This window comes from Pseudophryne corroboree, chromosome 11 (genome assembly GCF_028390025.1).
Source record: "Pseudophryne corroboree isolate aPseCor3 chromosome 11, aPseCor3.hap2, whole genome shotgun sequence".
NCBI lineage: Eukaryota > Metazoa > Chordata > Amphibia > Anura > Myobatrachidae > Pseudophryne > Pseudophryne corroboree.
Genome location: NC_086454.1, coordinates 336,342,205 through 336,360,635, shown reverse-complemented (window position 1 = coordinate 336,360,635; position 18,431 = coordinate 336,342,205). Strand labels below are relative to the sequence as shown.

The 18,431-nt window shown below is 52.6% G+C and overlaps 1 protein-coding gene across 3 annotated transcripts in view; it reads left to right on the top strand.

Annotated features, from left to right (window-relative positions):
* The first annotated feature begins 1,669 nt into the window (after window positions 1–1,669).
* KIFC3 (kinesin family member C3) overlaps window positions 1,670–18,431 on the top strand; it is a 97,903-nt gene continuing 81,141 nt past the window's right edge. The window contains exon 1 of one of the 3 annotated variants that reach the window (XM_063945815.1): window positions 1,670–1,729. In XM_063945815.1, coding sequence (XP_063801885.1) covers window positions 1,705–1,729 — 25 coding nt within the window. In that variant the 5' untranslated portion in view covers window positions 1,670–1,704. Of the gene's footprint in view, window positions 1,730–1,810; window positions 1,882–14,425; window positions 14,536–18,431 lie in introns of those variants that run through there. The other 2 variants (XM_063945817.1, XM_063945816.1) reach the window with 2 other exon arrangements.

Below are 18,431 nucleotides of genomic sequence, written 5' to 3'. Positions count from 1 at the left end.
AGGTGCAGGGGTATATACACATGTGGGTATTGTACACAGGTGCAGCAGTATATACATGTGGGTATTATACAGAGGTGCAGTGGTATATACATGTGGGCATTATACACAGGTGCAGAAGTATATACATGTGGGCATTATACACAGGTGCAGCAGTATATACACGTGGGCAGGTGCAGTGGTATATACATGTGGGCATTATACACAGGTGCAGCAGTATATACATGTGGGCATTATACACAGGTGCAGCAGTATATACACGTGGGCATTATACACAGGTGCAGCGGTATATACATGTGGACATTATACACAGGTGCAGCAGTATATACATGTGGGCATTATAAACAGGTGCAGCGGTATCTACATGTGGACATTATACACAGGTGCAGCAGTGGGGGCTGTCCTGTGTACGGTGCTGTACAGGGTGAGGGCTGTCCTGGGTTTGGTGCTGTACAGGGCGTGGGCTGTCCTGTGTACTGTGCTGTACAGGGTGAGGGCTGTCCTGGGTTTGGTGCTGTACAGGGCGTGGGCTGTCCTGTGTACTGTGCTGTACAGGGTGAGGGCTGTCCTGGGTATGGTGCTGTACAGGGTGAGGGCTGTCCTGTGTACTATGCTGTACAGGGTGAGGGCTGTCCTGGGTATGGTGCTGTATTGGGTTCTATGCTGTACAGAGTGAGGGCTGTCCTGGGTACAGTGCTGTACAGGGTGAGGGCTGTCCTGGGTACAGTGGTGTACAGGGTGAGGGCTGTCCTTGGTACGGTGCTGTACAGGGTGAGGACTGTCCTGGGTACGGTGCTGTACAGGGTGAGGGCTGTCCTGGGGACGGTGTTGTACAGGGTGAGGGCTGTCCTGGGTACGGTGCTGTACAGGGTGAGGGCTGTCCTGGGTACGATGCTGTACAGGGTGAGGGCTGTCCTGGGTACGGTGCTGTACAGAGTGAGGGCTGTCCTGGGTACGGTGCTGTACAGGGTGAGGGCTGTCCTGGGTACGGTGCTGTACAGAGTGAGGGCTGTCCTGGGTACGGTGCTGTACAGGGTGAGGGCTGTCCTGGGGACGGTGTTGTACAGGGTGAGGGCTGTCCTGGGTATGGTGCTGTACAGGATGAGGGCTGTCCTGGGTACGGTGCTATACAGGGTGAGGGCTGTCCTGGGTACGGTGCTGTACAGGGTGAGGGCTGTCCTGTGTTCGATGCTGTACAGGTTTGAGGGCTGTCCTGGGGTCGATGCTGTACAGAGTGAGGGCTGTCATGGGTACGGTGCTGTACAGGGTGAGGGCTGTCCTGGGTACGATGCTGTACAGGGTGAGGGCTGTCCTGGGTACGGTGCTGTACAGGGTGAGGGCTGTCCTGGGTACGGTGCTGTACAGGGTGAGGGCTGTCCTGGGTACGGTGCTGTACAGGGGGAGGGCTGTCCTGGGTACGGTGCTGTACAGGGGGAGGGCTGTCCTGGGTACGGTGCTGTACAGGGTGAGGTCTGTCCTGTGTTCGGTGCTGTACAGGGTGAGGGCTGTCCTGTTTACGGTGCTGACCAGTGCCTCTATAACCTTGTGCTGTGGGACCGTACAGTGTGTCCATAGGAAATGCTGCTCTGTTAGAAGGATTGTGATGAGCAGAGACTGGAATGGGGACAGTAGAGTGGTAATGAGTATCTCCTCTTGTGTCTTCTGCAGGCTGTCAGGTGCTGCTGGACCCTCAGACTGACCCCATGCATGCAATACACCCTGAGGCAGAGAGGTGAGTGTCCCCGCCCACTGCTGGCATGTGAGGGAGGGGCCTACAGGTGAGGGATCAGGTTAGATTACATTCCTCTCATTGCTTCACGGATGAGAATACAGGACATACACAGCTGTGGGAATGGATCAGGGAACCTCGCCGTACAGTCCCAGGTATGCTGCCAGCACTGAGCCAGGTGTACTATTAGTACAGAGCTAGGAATACTGCCAGCACTGAGCCAGGTATACTGCCAGCACTGAGCCAGGTATATTGCCAGCACTGAGCCAGGTATACTGCCAGCACTGAGCCAGGTATACTGCCAGCACTGAACCAGGTGTGCTATTACTACACAGCCGGGGTATACTGCCAGCACTGAGCCAGGTGTACTATTACTACAGAGCCGGGTATACTGCCAGCACTGAGCCAGGTATACTGCCAGCACTGAACCAGGTGTACTATTACTACACAGCCGGGTATACTGCCAGCACTGAGCCAGGTGTACTATTACTACAGAGCCAGGTATACTGCCAGCACTGAGCCTCGGTGGGCAGCAAGTATTACTACTGAGCCAGGTACTGTATGCTGACAGTATACACTCTCCCTCTATATGTATAAGTGTGTAGAAGTGACTCTCGGCAGCAGCTGTGATCCTATTGATGCTAGAACTGAGACATTACACCTTCGTTAGATACATGTTACTGGTGACACAGAATCTGAGCAGCGGCTCACTATTAGTCTCTGTGTGTGTAGGGACAGTGGACTGTCTCTGTCCGTCTGTGTGTGTGTGGGGGGGGGGGGGGGGGGTCAGTGGACTGTCTCTGTGTTTGTGTGTAGAGGCAGTGGACTGTCTCTGTGTTTGTGTGTAGAGGCAGTGGACTGTCTCTGTGTTTGTGTGTAGGGGCAGTGGACTGTCTCTGTCTGTGTGTAGGGGCAGTGGACTGTCTCTGTGTTTGTGTGTAGAGGAAGTGGACTGTCTCTGTGTTTGTGTGTAGAGGCAGTGGACTGTCTCTGTATGTAGTGGCAGTGGACTCTTTGTATGTGTGTAGGGGCAGTGGACTGTGTGTGTGTGTGTGTGTGTGTGTGTGTGTGTGTGTTTGTAGGGGCAGTGGACTGTCTGTATGTGTGTAGGGGCAGTGGACTGTCTCTGTATGTGTGTAGGGGCAGTGGACTGTCTCTGTGTGTGGAGGGGCAGTGGACTGTCTCTCTGTGTGTGTAGGGGCAGTGGACTGTCTCTGTGTGTGTGTAGGCAGTGGACTGTCTCTGTGTGTGTGTAGGCAGTGGACTGTCTCTGTGTTTGTGTGTAGGGGCAGTGGACTGTCTCTGTGTTTGTGTGTAGAGGCAGTGGACTGTCTCTGTATGTAGGGGCAGTGGACTGTTTGTATGTGTGTAGGAGCAGTGGTGTGTGTGTGTGTGTGTGTGTTTGTTTGTAGGGGCAGTGGACTGTCTCTGTATGTGTGTAGGGGCAGTGGACTGTCTCTGTGTGTGGAGGGGCAGTGGACTGTCTCTGTGTTTGTGTGTGGAGGGGCAGTGGACTGTCTTTGTGTGTAGGGGCAGTGGACTGTGTGTGTGTGTGTGTGTGTGTGTGTGTGTGTGTGTAGGGGCAGTGAACTGTCTCTCTGTGTGGAGGGGGGGCGGCAGTGGACTGTGTGTGTGTAGGGGCAGTGGACTGTCTGTATGTGTGTAGGGGCAGTGGACTGTCTGTATGTGTGTAGGGGCAGTGGACTGTCTCTGTATGTTTGTGCAGGTGCAGTGGACTGTCTCTGTATGTTTGTGTAGGGGCAGTGGACTGTGTGTGTGTGTGTGTGTGTGTGTGTGTGTGTGTGTGTGTGTGTGTGTGTGTTTGTAGGGGCAGTGGACTGTCTGTATGTGTGTAGGGGCAGTGAACTGTCTCTGTATGTGTGTAGGGGCAGTGGACTGTCTCTGTGTGGAGGGGCAGTAAACTGTCTCTGTGTGTGTAGGGGCAGTGGACTGTCTCTGTGTTTGTGAGTAGAGGCAGTGGACTGTCTCTGTATGTAGGGGCAGTGGACTGTGTGTGTGTGTGTGTGTGTGTGTGTGTGTGTGTGTGTGTGTGTGTGTGTGTTTGTAGGGGCAGTGGACTGTCTGTATGTGTGTAGGGGCAGTGGACTGTCTCTGTTTGTGTGTAGGGGCAGTGGACTGTCTCTGTTTGTGTGTAGGGGCAGTGGACTGTCTCTGTGTGTGGAGGGGCAGTGGACTGTCTCTGTGTTTGTGTGTAGGGGCAGTGGACTGTCTCTGTGTAGGGGCAGTGGACTGTCTCTGTGTAGGGGCAGTGGACTGTCTCTGTGTAGGGGCAGTGGACTGTCTCTGTGTAGGGGCAGTGGACTGTCTCTGTGTAGGGGCAGTGGACTGTCCGTGTGTGTAGGGGCAGTGGACTGTCCGTGTGTGTAGGGGCAGTGGACTGTGTGTGTAGGGGCAGTGGACAGTCTCTGTATGTGTGTAGGGGCAGTGGACTGTCGCTCTGTGTGTGTGTGTGTGTGTGTGTGTGTGTGTGTGTGTGTGTGTGTGTGTGTGTAGGGGCAGTGGACTGTCTCTGTGTGTGTGTAGGGGCAGTGGACTGTCTCTGTGTGTGTGTGTGTAGGGGCAGTGGACTGTCTCTTTGTGTGTGTGTGTGTGTGTGTGTGTGTGTGTGTAGGGGCAGTTGACTTTCCCTTTGTGTGTGTGTAGGGACAGCGGACTGTCTCTGTGTGTGTGTGTGTGTGTGTGTGTAGGGGCAGTGGACTGTCTGTGTGCGGGGGGGGGGAGCAGTGGGCTCTCTCTGTGTGTAGGGGCAGTGGACTGTGTGTGTGTAGGGGCAGTGGAGTGTCTTTGTGTAGGGGCAGTGGACTGTGTGTGTATAGGGGCAGTGGACTGTCTGTGTGTGTTGGGGCAGTGAACTGTCTCTCTGTGTGTGGAGGTGGGGGGGGGGGGGGGGGCGGCAGTGGATTGTGTGTGTGTGTGTAGGGGCAGTGGACTGTCTCTGTATGTGTGTAGAGGCAGTGGACTGTCTCTGTATTAGTGTAGGGGCAGTGGACTGTCTCTGTGTGTGGGGGCAGTGGACTGTTTGTATGTGTGTAGGAGCAGTGGTGTGTGTGTGTGTGTGTGTGTGTGTGTGTGTGTTTGTGTTTGTTTGTAGGGGCAGTGGACTGTCTCTGTATGTGTGTAGGGGCAGTGGACTGTCTCTGTGTGTGGAGGGGCAGTGGACTGTCTCTGTGTTTGTGTGTGGAGGGGCAGTGGACTGTCTTTGTGTGTAGGGGCAGTGGACTGTGTGTGTGTGTGTGTGTGTGTGTGTGTAGGGGCAGTGAACTGTCTCTCTGTGTGTGGAGGGGGGGCGGCAGTGGACTGTGTGTGTGTAGGGGCAGTGGACTGTCTGTATGTGTGTAGGGGCAGTGGACTGTCTCTGTATGTTTGTGTAGGTGCAGTGGACTGTCTCTGTATGTTTGTGTAGGGGCAGTGGACTGTGTGTGTGTGTGTGTGTGTGTGTGTGTGTGTGTGTGTGTGTGTGTGTGTGTGTTTTTTGTAGGGGCAGTGGACTGTCTGTATGTGTGTAGGGGCAGTGAACTGTCTCTGTATGTGTGTAGGGGCAGTGGACTGTCTCTGTGTGGAGGGGCAGTAAACTGTCTCTGTGTGTGTAGGGGCAGTGGACTGTCTCTGTGTTTGTGAGTAGAGGCAGTGGACTGTCTCTGTATGTAGGGGCAGTGGACTGTGTGTGTGTGTGTGTGTGTGTGTGTGTGTGTGTGTGTGTGTTTGTAGGGGCAGTGGACTGTCTGTATGTGTGTAGGGGCAGTGGACTGTCTGTATGTGTGTAGGGGCAGTGGACTGTCTCTGTGTGTGGAGGGGCAGTGGACTGTCTCTGTGTTTGTGTGTAGGGGCAGTGGACTGTCTCTGTGTTTGTGTGTAGGGGCAGTGGACTGTCTCTGTGTAGGGGCAGTGGACTGTCTCTGTGTAGGGGCAGTGGACTGTCTCTGTGTAGGGGCAGTGGACTGTCTCTGTGTAGGGGCAGTGGACTGTCTCTGTATGTTTTTGTAGGGGCAGTGGACTGTCTGTATGTGTGTAGGGGCAGTGAACTGTCTCTGTATGTGTGTAGGGGCAGTGGACTGTCTCTGTGTGGAGGGGCAGTAAACTGTCTCTGTGTGTGTAGGGGTAGTGGACTGTCTCTGTGTTTGTGAGTAGAGGCAGTGGACTGTCTCTGTATGTAGGGGCAGTGGACTGTGTGTGTGTGTGTGTGTGTGTGTGTGTGTGTGTGTGTGTGTGTGTGTGTGTGTGTGTGTTTGTAGGGGCAGTGGACTGTCTGTATGTGTGTAGGGGCAGTGGACTGTCTCTGTTTGTGTGTAGGGGCAGTGGACTGTCTCTGTGTGTGGAGGGGCAGTGGACTGTCTCTGTGTTTGTGTGTAGGGGCAGTGGACTGTCTCTGTGTTTGTGTGTAGGGGCAGTGGACTGTCTCTGTGTAGGGGCAGTGGACTGTCTCTGTGTAGGGGCAGTGGACTGTCTCTGTGTAGGGGCAGTGGACTGTCTCTGTGTAGGGGCAGTGGACTGTCTCTGTGTAGGGGCAGTGGACTGTCTCTGTGTAGGGGCAGTGGACTGTCTCTGTGTAGGGGCAGTGGACTGTCTCTGTATGTTTTTGTAGGGGCAGTGGACTGTCTGTATGTGTGTAGGGGCAGTGAACTGTCTCTGTATGTGTGTAGGGGCAGTGGACTGTCTCTGTGTGGAGGGGCAGTAAACTGTCTCTGTGTGTGTAGGGGCAGTGGACTGTCTCTGTGTTTGTGAGTAGAGGCAGTGGACTGTCTCTGTATGTAGGGGCAGTGGACTGTGTGTGTGTGTGTGTGTGTGTTTGTAGGGGCAGTGGACTGTCTGTATGTGTGTAGGGGCAGTGGACTGTCTCTGTTTGTGTGTAGGGGCAGTGGACTGTCTCTGTGTGTGGAGGGGCAGTGGACTGTCTCTGTGTTTGTGTGGAGGGGCAGTGGACTGTCTCTGTGTTTGTGTGTAGGGGCAGTGGACTGTCTCTGTGTAGGGGCAGTGGACTGTCTCTGTGTAGGGGCAGTGGACTGTCTCTGTGTAGGGGCAGTGGACTGTCTCTGTGTAGGGGCAGTGGACTGTCTCTGTGTAGGGGCAGTGGACTGTCTCTGTGTAGGGGCAGTGGACTGTCTCTGTGTAGGGGCAGTGGACTGTCTCTGTGTAGGGGCAGTGGACTGTCTCTGTGTAGGGGCAGTGGACTGTCTCTGTGTAGGGGCAGTGGACTGTCTCTGTGTAGGGGCAGTGGACTGTCTCTGTGTAGGGGCAGTGGACTGTCTCTGTGTAGGGGCAGTGGACTGTCCGTGTGTGTAGGGGCAGTGGACTGTCCGTGTGTGTAGGGGCAGTGGACTGTCCGTGTGTGTAGGGGCAGTGGACAGTCTCTGTATGTGTGTAGGGGCAGTGGACTGTCGCTCTGTGTGTGTGTGTGTGTGTGTGTGTGTGTGTGTGTGTGTAGGGGCAGTGGACTGTCTCTGTGTGTGTGTAGGGGCAGTGGACTGTCTCTTTGTGTGTGTGTGTGTGTGTGTGTGTGTGTAGGGGCAGTTGACTTTCCCTTTGTGTGTGTGTGTAGGGACAGCGGACTGTCTCTGTGTGTGTGTGTGTGTGTGTGTAGGGGCAGTGGACTGTCTGTGTGCGGGGGGGGGGGAGCAGTGGGCTCTCTCTGTGTGTAGGGGCAGTGGACTGTGTGTGTGTAGGGGCAGTGGAGTGTCTTTGTGTAGGGGCAGTGGACTGTGTGTGTGTGTGTATAGGGGCAGTGGACTGTCTGTGTGTGTGTGTGTGTGTGTGTGTGTGTGTGTGTTGGGGCAGTGAACTGTCTCTCTGTGTGTGGAGGTGGGGGGGGGGGGGGGCGGCAGTGGATTGTGTGTGTGTGTGTGTGTGTAGGGGCAGTGGACTGTCTCTGTGTTTGTGTGTAGGGGCAGTGGACTGTCTCTGTGTTTGTGTGTAGGGGCAGTGGACTGTCTCTGTGTTTGTGTGTAGGGGCAGTGGACTGTCTCTGTGTAGGGGCAGTGGACTGTCTCTGTGTAGGGGCAGTGGACTGTCTCTCTGTGTGTGGAGGGGGGGGAGGCAGTGGACTGTGTGTGTGTGTGTGTGTAGCGGGCAGTGGACTGTCTGTATGTGTGTAGGGGCAGTGGACTGTCTCTGTATGTGTGTAGAGGCAGTGGACTGTCTCTGTATTAGTGTAGGGGCAGTGGACTGTCTCTGTATTAGTGCAGGGGCAGTGGACTGTCTCTGTATGTGTGTAGGGGCAGTGGACTGTCTCTGTATGTGTGATGGGGCAGTGGACTGTCTCTGTATGTGTGTAGGGGCAGTGGACTGTCTCTGTATGTGTGTAGGGGCAGTGGACTGTCTCTGTATGTGTGTAGGGGCAGTGGACTGTCTCTGTATGTGTGTAGAGGCAGTGGACTGTCTCTGTATGTGTGTAGGGGCAGTGGACTGTCTCTGTATGTGTGTAGGGGCAGTGGACTGTCTCTGTATGTGTGTAGAGGCAGTGGACTGTCTCTGTATGTGTGTAGAGGCAGTGGACTGTCTCTGTATTAGTGTAGGGGCAGTGGACTGTGTGTGTGTGTGTGTGTGTGTGTGTGTGTGTGTCGGGGCTGTGGACTGTCTCTGTATGTGTGTAGAGGCAGTGGACTGTCTCTGTATTATGTAGGGGCAGTGGACTGTCTCTGTATTAGTGTAGGGGCAGTGGACTGTGTATGTGTAGGGGCAGTGGACTGTCTCTGTATGTGTGTTGGGGCAGTGGACGGTCTCTGTGTATGTGTAGGGGCAGTGGACTCTCTCTGTGTGTGTCTAGGGCAGTGGACTCTCTCTGTGTGTGTAGGGGCAGTGGACTGTCTGTATGTGTGTAGGGGCAGTGGACTGTCTGTATGTGTGTAGGGGCAGTGGACTGTCTGTATGTGTGTAGGGGCGGTGGACTGTCTGTATGTGTGTAGGGGCAGTGGACTGTGTGTGTGTGTGTGTGTGTGTGTGTGTGTGTGTGTGTGTAGGGGCAGTGGAGTGTGTGTGTGTGTGTGTGTAGGGGCAGTGGACTGTGTGTGTGTGTGTGTCTAGGGGCAGTGGACTGTGTGTGTGTGTAGGGGCAGTGTGTGTGTGTGTGTGTGTGTGTGTGTGTGTAGGGGCAGTGGACTGTGTGTGTGTGGGGGGGGGGCAGTGGAGTGTGTGTGTGTGTGTGTGTGTGTGTAGGGGCAGTGGACTGTGTGTGTGTCTAGGGGCAGTGGACTGTGTGTGTGTGTAGGGGCAGTGGACTGTCTCTGTGTGTGTGTGTGTGTGTGTGTGTGTGTAGGGGCAGTGGACTGTGTGTGTGGGGGGGGCAGTGGAGTGTGTGTGTGTGTGTGTGTGTGTGTGTGTGTGTGTGTGTGTGTGTGTGTGTGTAGGGGCAGTTGACTGTCCTGTGTGTGTATTTAGGGGCAGTGGACTGTCTGTGTATGTGTGTAGGGGCAGTGGACTGTGTGTGTAGGGACAGTGGACTGTGTGTGTGTGTGTGTGTGTGTGTGTGTGTGTAGGGGCAGTGGACTGTGTGGGGGGGGGGGCTGTGGACTGTCTCTCTGTGTAGGGGCAGTGGACTCTCATTGTGTGTAGGGGCAGTGGACTGTCTCTGTATGTGTGTAGGGGCAGTGGACTGTCTCTGTATGTGTGTAGGGGCAGTGGACTGTCTCTGTATGTGTGTAGGGGCAGTGGACTGTCTCTATGTGTGTAGAGGCAGTGGACTGTCTCTGTATTAGTGTAGGGGCAGTGGACTGTCTCTATATTAGTGTAGGGGCAGTGGACTGTGTGTGTGTGTCGGGGCAGTGGACTGTCTCTGTGTGTGTGTAGGGGCAGTGGACTCTCATTGTGTGTGTGTAGGGGCAGTGGACTGGCTCTGTATGTGTGTTGGGGCAGTGGACGGTCTCTGTGTATGTGTAGGGGCAGTGGACTGTCTCTGTGTGTGTCTAGGGCAGTGGACTCTCTGTGTGTGTGTGTGTGTGTGTGTGTGTGTGTGTGTGTGTGTGTGTGTGTGTGTGTGTGTGTAGGGGCAGTGGACTGTCTCTGTATGTGTGTTGGGGCAGTGGACGGTCTCTGTGTATGTGTAGGGGCAGTGGACTGTCTCTGTGTGTGTCTAGGGCAGTGGACTCTCTCTGTGTGTGTGTAGGGGCAGTGGACTGTCTCTGTATGTGTGTAGGGGCAGTGGACTGTGTGTGTGTGTGTGTGTGTGTGTGTGTGTGTGTGTGTGTAGGGCAGTGGACTGTGTGTGTGTGTAGGGGCAGTGGACTGTGTGTGGGCAGTGGACTGTGTGTGTAGGGGCAGTGGACTGTGTGTGTAGGGGCAGTGGACTGTGTGTGTGTGTGTGTAGGGGCAGTGGACTGTGTGTGTGTAGGGGCAGTGGACTGTGTGTGTGTGGGGGGGGGGGCAGTGGACTGTCTGTGTGTGTGTGTGTGTAGGGGCAGTTGACTGTCCTGTGTGTGTGTGTAGGGGCAGTGGACAGTGTGTGTAGGGACAGTGGACTGTGTGTGTGTGTGTGTGTGTGTAGGGGCAGTGGACTGTGTGGAGGGGGGGGATGTGGACTGTCTCTCTGTGTAGGGGCAGTGGACTGTCTGTATGTGTGTAGGGGCAGTGGACTGTCTCTGTATGTGTGTAGGGGCAGTGGACTGTCTCTATGTGTGTAGAGGCAGTGGACTGTCTCTGTATTAGTGTAGGGGCAGTGGACTGTCTCTGTATGTGTGTTGGGGCAGTGGACGGTCTCTGTGTATGTGTAGGGGCAGTGGACTGTCTCTGTGTGTGTCTAGGGCAGTGGACTCTCTCTGTGTGTGTGTAGGGGCAGTGGACTGTGTGTGTGTGTGTGTGTGTGTGTGTGTGTGTGTGTGTCGGGGCAGTGGACTGTCTCTGTGTGTGTGTGTAGGGGCAGTGGACTCTCATTGTGTGTGTGTAGGGGCAGTGGACTGTCTCTGTATGTGTGTAGGGGCAGTGGACTGTGTGTGTATGTGTGTGTGTGTGTGTGTGTGTGTGTAGGGCAGTGGACTGTGTGTGTGTAGGGGCAGTGGAGTGTGTGTGTGTGTGTGTGTGTGTGTGTGTGTGTGTGTGTGTAGGGGCAGTGGACTGTGTGTGTGTGTGTGTGTAGGGGCAGTGGACTGTGTGTGTGTAGGGGCAGTGGACTGTCTGTGTGTGTGTGTGTGTGTGTGTGTGTGTGTAGGGCAGTGGACTGTGTGTGTGTAAGGGCAGTGGAGTGTGTGTGTGTGTGTGTGTGTGTGTGTGTGTGTGTGTGTGTAGGGGCAGTGGACTGTGTGTGTGTGTGTGTGTGTGTGTGTGTGTGTGTAGGGGCAGTGGACTGTGTGTGTGTGTGTGTAGGGGCAGTGGACTGTGTGTGTGTGTGTGTAGGGGCAGTGGACTGTGTGTGTGTCTAGGGGCAGTGGACTGTGTGTGTGGGGGGGGGGCAGTGGACTGTCTGTGTGGGGGCAGTGGACTGTGTGTGTGTGTGTGTAAGGGGCAGTTGACTGTCCTGTGTGTGTGTGTTTAGCGGCAGTGGACTGTCTGTGTATGTGTTTATGGGCAGTGGACTGTGTGTGTAAGGACAGTGGACTGTGTGTGTGGGGGGGTAGTGGACTGTCTGTGTGTATGTGTAGGGGCAGTGGACTGTCTGTGTGTGTGTATGTGTAGGGGCAGTGGACTGTCTGTGTGTATGTGTAAGGGCAGTGGACTGTCTGTGTGTGTGTATGTGTAGGGGCAGTGGACTGTCTGTGTGTGTGTATGTGTAGGGGCAGTGGACTGTCTGTGTGTGTGTGTGTGTGTAGGGGCAGTGGACTCAGGGCCGTCTTTTCGTATGGGCTCAATGGGCTCTTGCCCAAGGGCCCCAGGAGTGTAAGGGCCCTAGGCTGATAGCTGAGGGTCCCCTCTTTCCAGGGGTACCAGATTTTTTAAAATCGGCTCTGGGGAACCGGAGATATCCGACTTCAAAGCAGTGGTCCCCATCCAAGCCTATTAATAGCTCTTCCCAGCCAGATGTCTCGGGTTCTGTCTGACTTAGAGTTTTTCTGAGGGTATGTTCCAAACGCTGGGACTCTCCCCTTTTGCTGGATACTGGCAGCTTGTCTCTACTATGCCCAGAACCAGAGATATCAGCCTTCCAGCAGATGGTCACCGCTCCAGCTCCACACACCTAATATGCAGTTTTAGATTTTTGTTGAATTGCTCTGGTTCCTGAGCTCTGATCCCCAAGTCCCCAGAACCTTCTGAAAGGTGTCCCCAGTACCTCCTGAAAGGTGTCCCCAGTACCTCCTGAAAGGTGTCCCCAGTACCTCCTGAAAGGTGTCCCCAGTACCTCCTGAAAGGTGTCCCCAGTACCTCCTGAAAGGTGTCCCCAGTACCTCCTGAAAGGTGTCCCCAGTCCCTCCTGAAAGGTGTCCCCAGTACCTCCTGAAAGGTGTCCCCAGTACCTCCTGAAAGGTGTCCCCAGTACCTCCTGAAAGGTGTCCCCAGTACCTCCTGAAAGGTGTCCCCAGTCCCTCCTGACAGGTGTCCCCAGTACCTCCTGACAGGTGTCCCCAGTACCTCCTGACAGGTGTCCCCAGTACCTCCTGAAAGGTGTCCCCAGTACCTCCTGAAAGGTGTCCCCAGTCCCTCCTGACAGGTGTCCCCAGTACCTCCTGACAGGTGGGACTCTCTAGTTTTTATCCCATTCAAAGCTAAGAAATATATTTTCAGGAACATGAGATATCTGCAGTCAGGCAAGCTGCCCTCCCACCAGAAAATGATAAATATTAAGCCCACTCCACTATCCACCCCTCCCCTACGTATTAACCATCCCCTACCACCCTGGAAGTCATGTACCAGGGCTTCTTCATTCAGCCCAATGCCCCTTCTACAGTTTAGCCCCATCTGTGCAGTAAAGGAGTAATTAGCAGAAATTACTGCTCCAAGTCCGACATGCTGAGCGGAAGATAGAACCCCCCCTACAGCCCGCGGGACATCAAAGTTGCAGTTGATAGCACCTCCCACCCTACCGCTGGAGGATGGGTAGGGGCCCCAGTGCATTGCTGTGCCCAGGGGCCTACACTGCTGTTAAGATGGCCCTGAGTGGACTGTCTGTGTGTGTGTGTGTGTGTGTGTGTGTGTGTGTGTGTGTGTAGGGGCAGTGGACTGTCTGTGTGTGTGTGTAGGGGCAGTGGACTGTCTGTGTGTGTGTGTAGGGGCAGTGGACTGTGTGTGTGTGTGTGTGTGTGTGTGTGTGTGTAGGGGCAGTGGACTGTCTGTGTGTGTGTGTGTGGGGGCAGTGGACTGTCTGTGTGTGTGTGTAGGGGCAGTGGACTGTCTGTGTGTGTGTGTGTGTGTGTGTGTGTGTGTGTGTGTGTGTGTGTGTGTGTGGGGGCAGTGGACTGTCTGTCTGTGTGTGTGTGTGTAGGGGCAGTGGACTGTGTGTGTGTGTAGGGGCAGTGGACTGTCTGTGTGTGTGTGTGTGTGTGTGTGTGTGTGTGTGTAGGGGCAGTGGACTGTCTGTGTGTGTGTGTAGGGGCAGTGGAGACTGTGTGTGTGTGTGTGTGTGTGTGTGTGTGTGTGTGTGTGTGTGTGTAGGGGCAGTGGACTGTGTGTGTGTGTGTGTAGGGGCAGTGGACTGTCTGTGTGTGTGTGTGTGTGTGTGTGTGTGTGTGTGTGTAGGGGCAGTGGACTGTCTCTGTGTAGGGGCAGTGGACTGTGTGTGTGTGTGTGTGTGTGTGTGTGTAGGGGCAGTGGACTGTGTGTGTGTGTGTAGGGGCAGTGGAGTGTGTGTGTGTGTGTGTGTGTGTGTAGGGGCAGTGGACTGTCTGTGTGTGTGTGTAGGGGCAGTGGACTGTCTGTGTGTGTGTGTAGGGGCAGTGGACTGTGTGTGTGTGTGTGTGTGTGTGTGTGTGTGTGTGGGCAGTGGACTCTCTCTGTGTGTGGAGGGGCAGTGGACTCTCTCTGTGTGTGTGTAGGGGCAGTGGACTGTCTGTGTGTGTGTGTGTGTGTGTGTGTAGGGGCAGTGGACTGTCTGTGTGTGTGTGTAGGGGCAGTGGACTGTGTGTGTGTGTGTGTGTGTGTGTGTGTGTGTGTGTAGGGACAGTGGACTGTCTGTGTGTGTGTAGGGGCAGTGGAGTGTGTGTGTGTGTGTGTAGGGGCAGTGGACTGTCTGTGTGTGTGTGTGTGTAGGGGCAGTGGACTGTCTGTGTGTGTGTGTAGGGGCAGTGGACTGTGTGTGTGTGTGTGTGTGTGTGTGTGTGTGTGTGTGTAGGGGCAGTGGACTGTGTGTGTGTGTGTGTGTGTGTAGGGGCAGTGGACTGTCTGTGTGTGTGTAGGGGCAGTGGACTGTCTGTGTGTGTGTGTAGGGGCAGTGGACTGTGTGTGTGTGTGTGTGTGTGTGTGTGTGTGTGTGTGTGTGTGTGTGTGTGTGTGTGTGTGTGTGTAGGGGCAGTGGACTGTGTGTGTGTTTGTGTACGTGTAGGGGCAGTGGACTGTGTGTGTGTGTGTGTGTGTGTGTGTATAGGGGCAGTGGACTGTCTCTGTGTAGGGGCAGTGGACTGTGTGTGTGTGTGTGTGTGTGTGTGTGTGTGTGTGTGTGTGTGTGTGTGTAGGGGCAGTGGACTGTCTGTGTGTGTGTAGGGGCAGTGGACTGTCTGTGTGTGTGTGTAGGGGCAGTGGACTGTCTCTGTGCCGGGTTGCTGTCTCTCTGCAGCGCCTGCCTCTCCTCCCCCCCTGGTCTTTCCTTTGCTCCCCCTGTCCCCTTCCTTCCCTCTCCCAGCCCTCCTCCCTCCCTGTCCTGTGTGCACTTGGGAAATATCCCACAGTTGCCCCTGTGGAGTGGACAGAGGGGTGAAGAGAGACCGGTCTGGGTACAGGTAATACTGAGCGGGGTGTCCGGACTCTGACAATGTGGCTGATTGCCAGCGGTGACCTTGGTATATGAGGTCTGGTCCCTCCTGCGCCTTCTACACTCATTTCCTGTGTCACAGACAAGTTACTGTGTAGACTTTACTCTGTATTCACTAAGAATCCCCAGAAACTCTGCTCTATACTCCTGTGACCACCCGGGACTGCACTACTCCTCTATATACTGTACCGGTTACCATATCCATACTGTACTACTGCTCTATATACTGTACCGGGACTGTACTACTCCTCTATATACTGTACTGGTTACACTATCCGGGACTATACTACTGCTCTATATACTGTACCGGTTACCCTATCCATACTGTACTACTCTATATACTGTACCGGGACTGTACTAGTCCTCTATATACTGTACTGGTACTGTACTAGTCCTCTATATACTGTACCAAGACTGTACTAATCCTCTATATATGTACCGGGACTGTACTGCTGCTCTATATACTCTGTACTGGTTACACTATCTGTACTGTACTTCTACACTATGGGGGTCATTCCGAGTTGATCGCTCGCTAGCAGTTTTTAGCAGCCGTGCAAACGCATAGTCGCCGCCCACGGGGGAGTGTATTTTCGCTTTGCAGGAGTGCGAACGCCTGTGCAGCCGAGCGCTTGCAAACACATTTTGTGCAAAACAAGACCACTTATCCTGTGCGATGATTGCTGCGACGAGTGACACGGTGATGACGTCAGATACCCGCCCAGCAAACGCCCGGCCACGCCTGCGTTTTTCCAAACACTCCCTGAAAACGGTCAGTTGCCACCCATAAACGCCCTCTTTCTGCCAATCTCCTTGCGTTCGGCTGTGCGATTGGAATAGAACCAGTGCAAAACCACAATGGACTTCGTACCCGTGCGAAGCGCGTGCTCATTGCGGTGCATACGCATGCGCAGATTAGCCGTTTTTTTCACTGATCGCTGCGCAGTGAACAACGGCAGCTAGCGATCAACTCGGAATGACCCCTATATACTTCGCTGGTTACGCTATCCGGTATTGTACTACTGCTCTAAATACTGTACTGGTTACATTATGCAGGACTGTACTAATGCTCAACTGTACTGGTTACACCATCCAGGACTGTACTACTGCACTATAACCTGTACTGTACTACTGCTCTATATACTGTACTGGTTACACTATCCGGGACTGTACTACTGCTCAACTGTACTGGTTACACCATCCGGAACTGTACTACTGCTCTATATACTGTACAGGGACTGTACTACTCTATATATTGTACCGGTTACACTATCCGTACTGTACTACTGCACTATATACTGTACTACTGCTCTTTATACTGTACTAGTTACACTATCTGGGACTGTTCTACTGCTCTATATACTGTACAGGGACTGTACTACTCTATATATTGTACCGGTTACACTATCCGTACTGTACTACTGCACTATATACTGTACTACTGCTCTTTATACTGTACTAGTTACACTATCTGGGACTGTACTACTGCTCTAAATACTGTACTGGTTACATTATCCAGGACTGTACTACTGCTCTATATACTGTACTGGTTACACCATCCGGTATTGTACTACTGCTCTAAATACTGTACTGGTTACACTATCCGGGACTGTACTACTGCTCTATATACTGTACTGGTTACATTATCCTGTCCTGTACTACTGCTCAACTGTACTGGTTACACTATCCGGGACTGTACTACTGCTCTATATACTGTACTGGGACTGTACTACTCTATATATTGTACCGGTTACACTATCCGTACTGTACTACTGCACTATATCCTGTACCTGTACTGTACTACTGCTCTTTATACTGTACTGGTTACACTATCCGGGACTGTACTAATGCTCAACTGTACTGGTTACGCTATCCGGTATTGTACTACTACTCTAAATACTGTACTGGTTACATTATCCAGGACTGTACTAATGCTCAACTGTACTGGTTACACTATCCGGGACTGTACTAATGCTCTATATACTGTACTGGGACTGTACTACTCTATATATTGTACCGGTTACCAGAGCCGGCCCTAACCAATATGATGCCCTAGGCAAGATTTTGACTGGTGCCCCCTAGCACCGCCGCCAGTTCTGCAGGAGATGCCTGGCGTGAGTCAGCTGGCAGCGCTGCTAACGTCGGGCACCTTTTGTTTATGAAAATGCATCTTATTTGCATTACTATGTGGCTAGGATGCACCAGCAGCTTCTGCTGATTAAAATGTTATGCGGCATGCCTATATACTGTATGTGACTGTGGCTGTATCTGCATACGAAATGCTACATTACAGTGATTTCCAGGAATACACACAGAATATAGGCATGCCGCATATCATTTTAATCAGCAGAAGCTGCTGGTGCCCCTAAGCATACCAAATGCCCTAGGCATTTGCCTAGTTTGCTTATGCCTAAGGCCGGCTCTGCAATTGTTACACGACTATCTACCCTACCCCACAAGCTCGCTGCCTAGGTGTCATCCTTGACTCTGATCTGTCCTTTGTTCCCCACATTCAATCTGTCTCAAGATCATGTTACATGCATCTAAAAAACATATCCAAAATACGACCATACCTTACACAAGACACTGCTAAAACTCTAATCCACGCTCTCATTATCTCCCGCATTGATTATTGCAATAGTCTCCTAACTGGTCTTCCCAAAACGAGACTCTCACCACTACAATCCATTCTGAATGCAGCGGCGAGGCTTATCTTCCTCGCTAGACGTTCATCGTCTGCAGATCCACTCTGTCAGTCCCTCCATTGGTTACCTGTATTCTACCGCATTCAATATAAAATACTTTTACTCACACACAAGGCCATTAACCAAACTACACCAACGTACATCACTTCGCTTATCACAAAATATCTCCCAACCCGACCTCTGCGCTCTTCACAAGACCTGCGTCTCTCATCCACACTCATTACTCGCTCCCACTCACGACTGCAGGACTTTCATCGGGCTGCACCCACTCTGTGGAATGCCCTACCACACACAATAAGACTCTCCTCTAGTCTCCAAACCTTCAAGCGTTCCCTCAAAACTCACCTCTTTAGGCAAGCGTATCAAATTCCTGAACCGCCCACATAACTTTCATAAACCTTGCTATCAAATTACATCCACTCTGTACAGTCCACACATATCCTCACATGTCTTCTCATTCTATGCAATAGATAGCACCTTTCCTTATGTACATATGCCTATAGATTGTAAGCTTGCGACTGCGAGCAGGGCCTTCCTACCTCTATGACTGTTATCACCCAGTTTGTAATTGTTATTTCAAATTGTAAAGCACAACGGAATTTGCTGCGCTATATAAGAAACTGTTAATAAATAAATAATAAATAAATAAATATCCGGGACTGTACTACTGCTCTATATAGTGTAATGGTTACACAATCCTGTCCTGTACTACTGCTCTGTATACTGTACTGGTTAAACTATCCAGGACTGTACTACTGCTCTGTATACTGTAATTGTTACACTATCCAGGACTGTACTACTGCTCTGTATACTGTACTGGTTAAACTATCCAGGACTGTACTACTGCTCTATATACTGTAATTGTTACACTATCCGGGACTGTACTACTGCTCTATATACTGTACTGGTTAAACTATCCAGGACTGTACTACTGCTCTATATACTGTAATTGTTACACTATCCAGGACTGTACTACTGCTCTATATACTGTACTGGTTACACTATCCAGGACTGTACTACTGCTCTGTATACTGTAATTGTTACACTATCCAGGACTGTACTACTGCTCTATATACTGTACTGGTTACACTATCCAGGACTGTACTACTGCTCTGTATACTGTAATTGTTACACTATCCAGGACTGTACTACTGCTCCATAT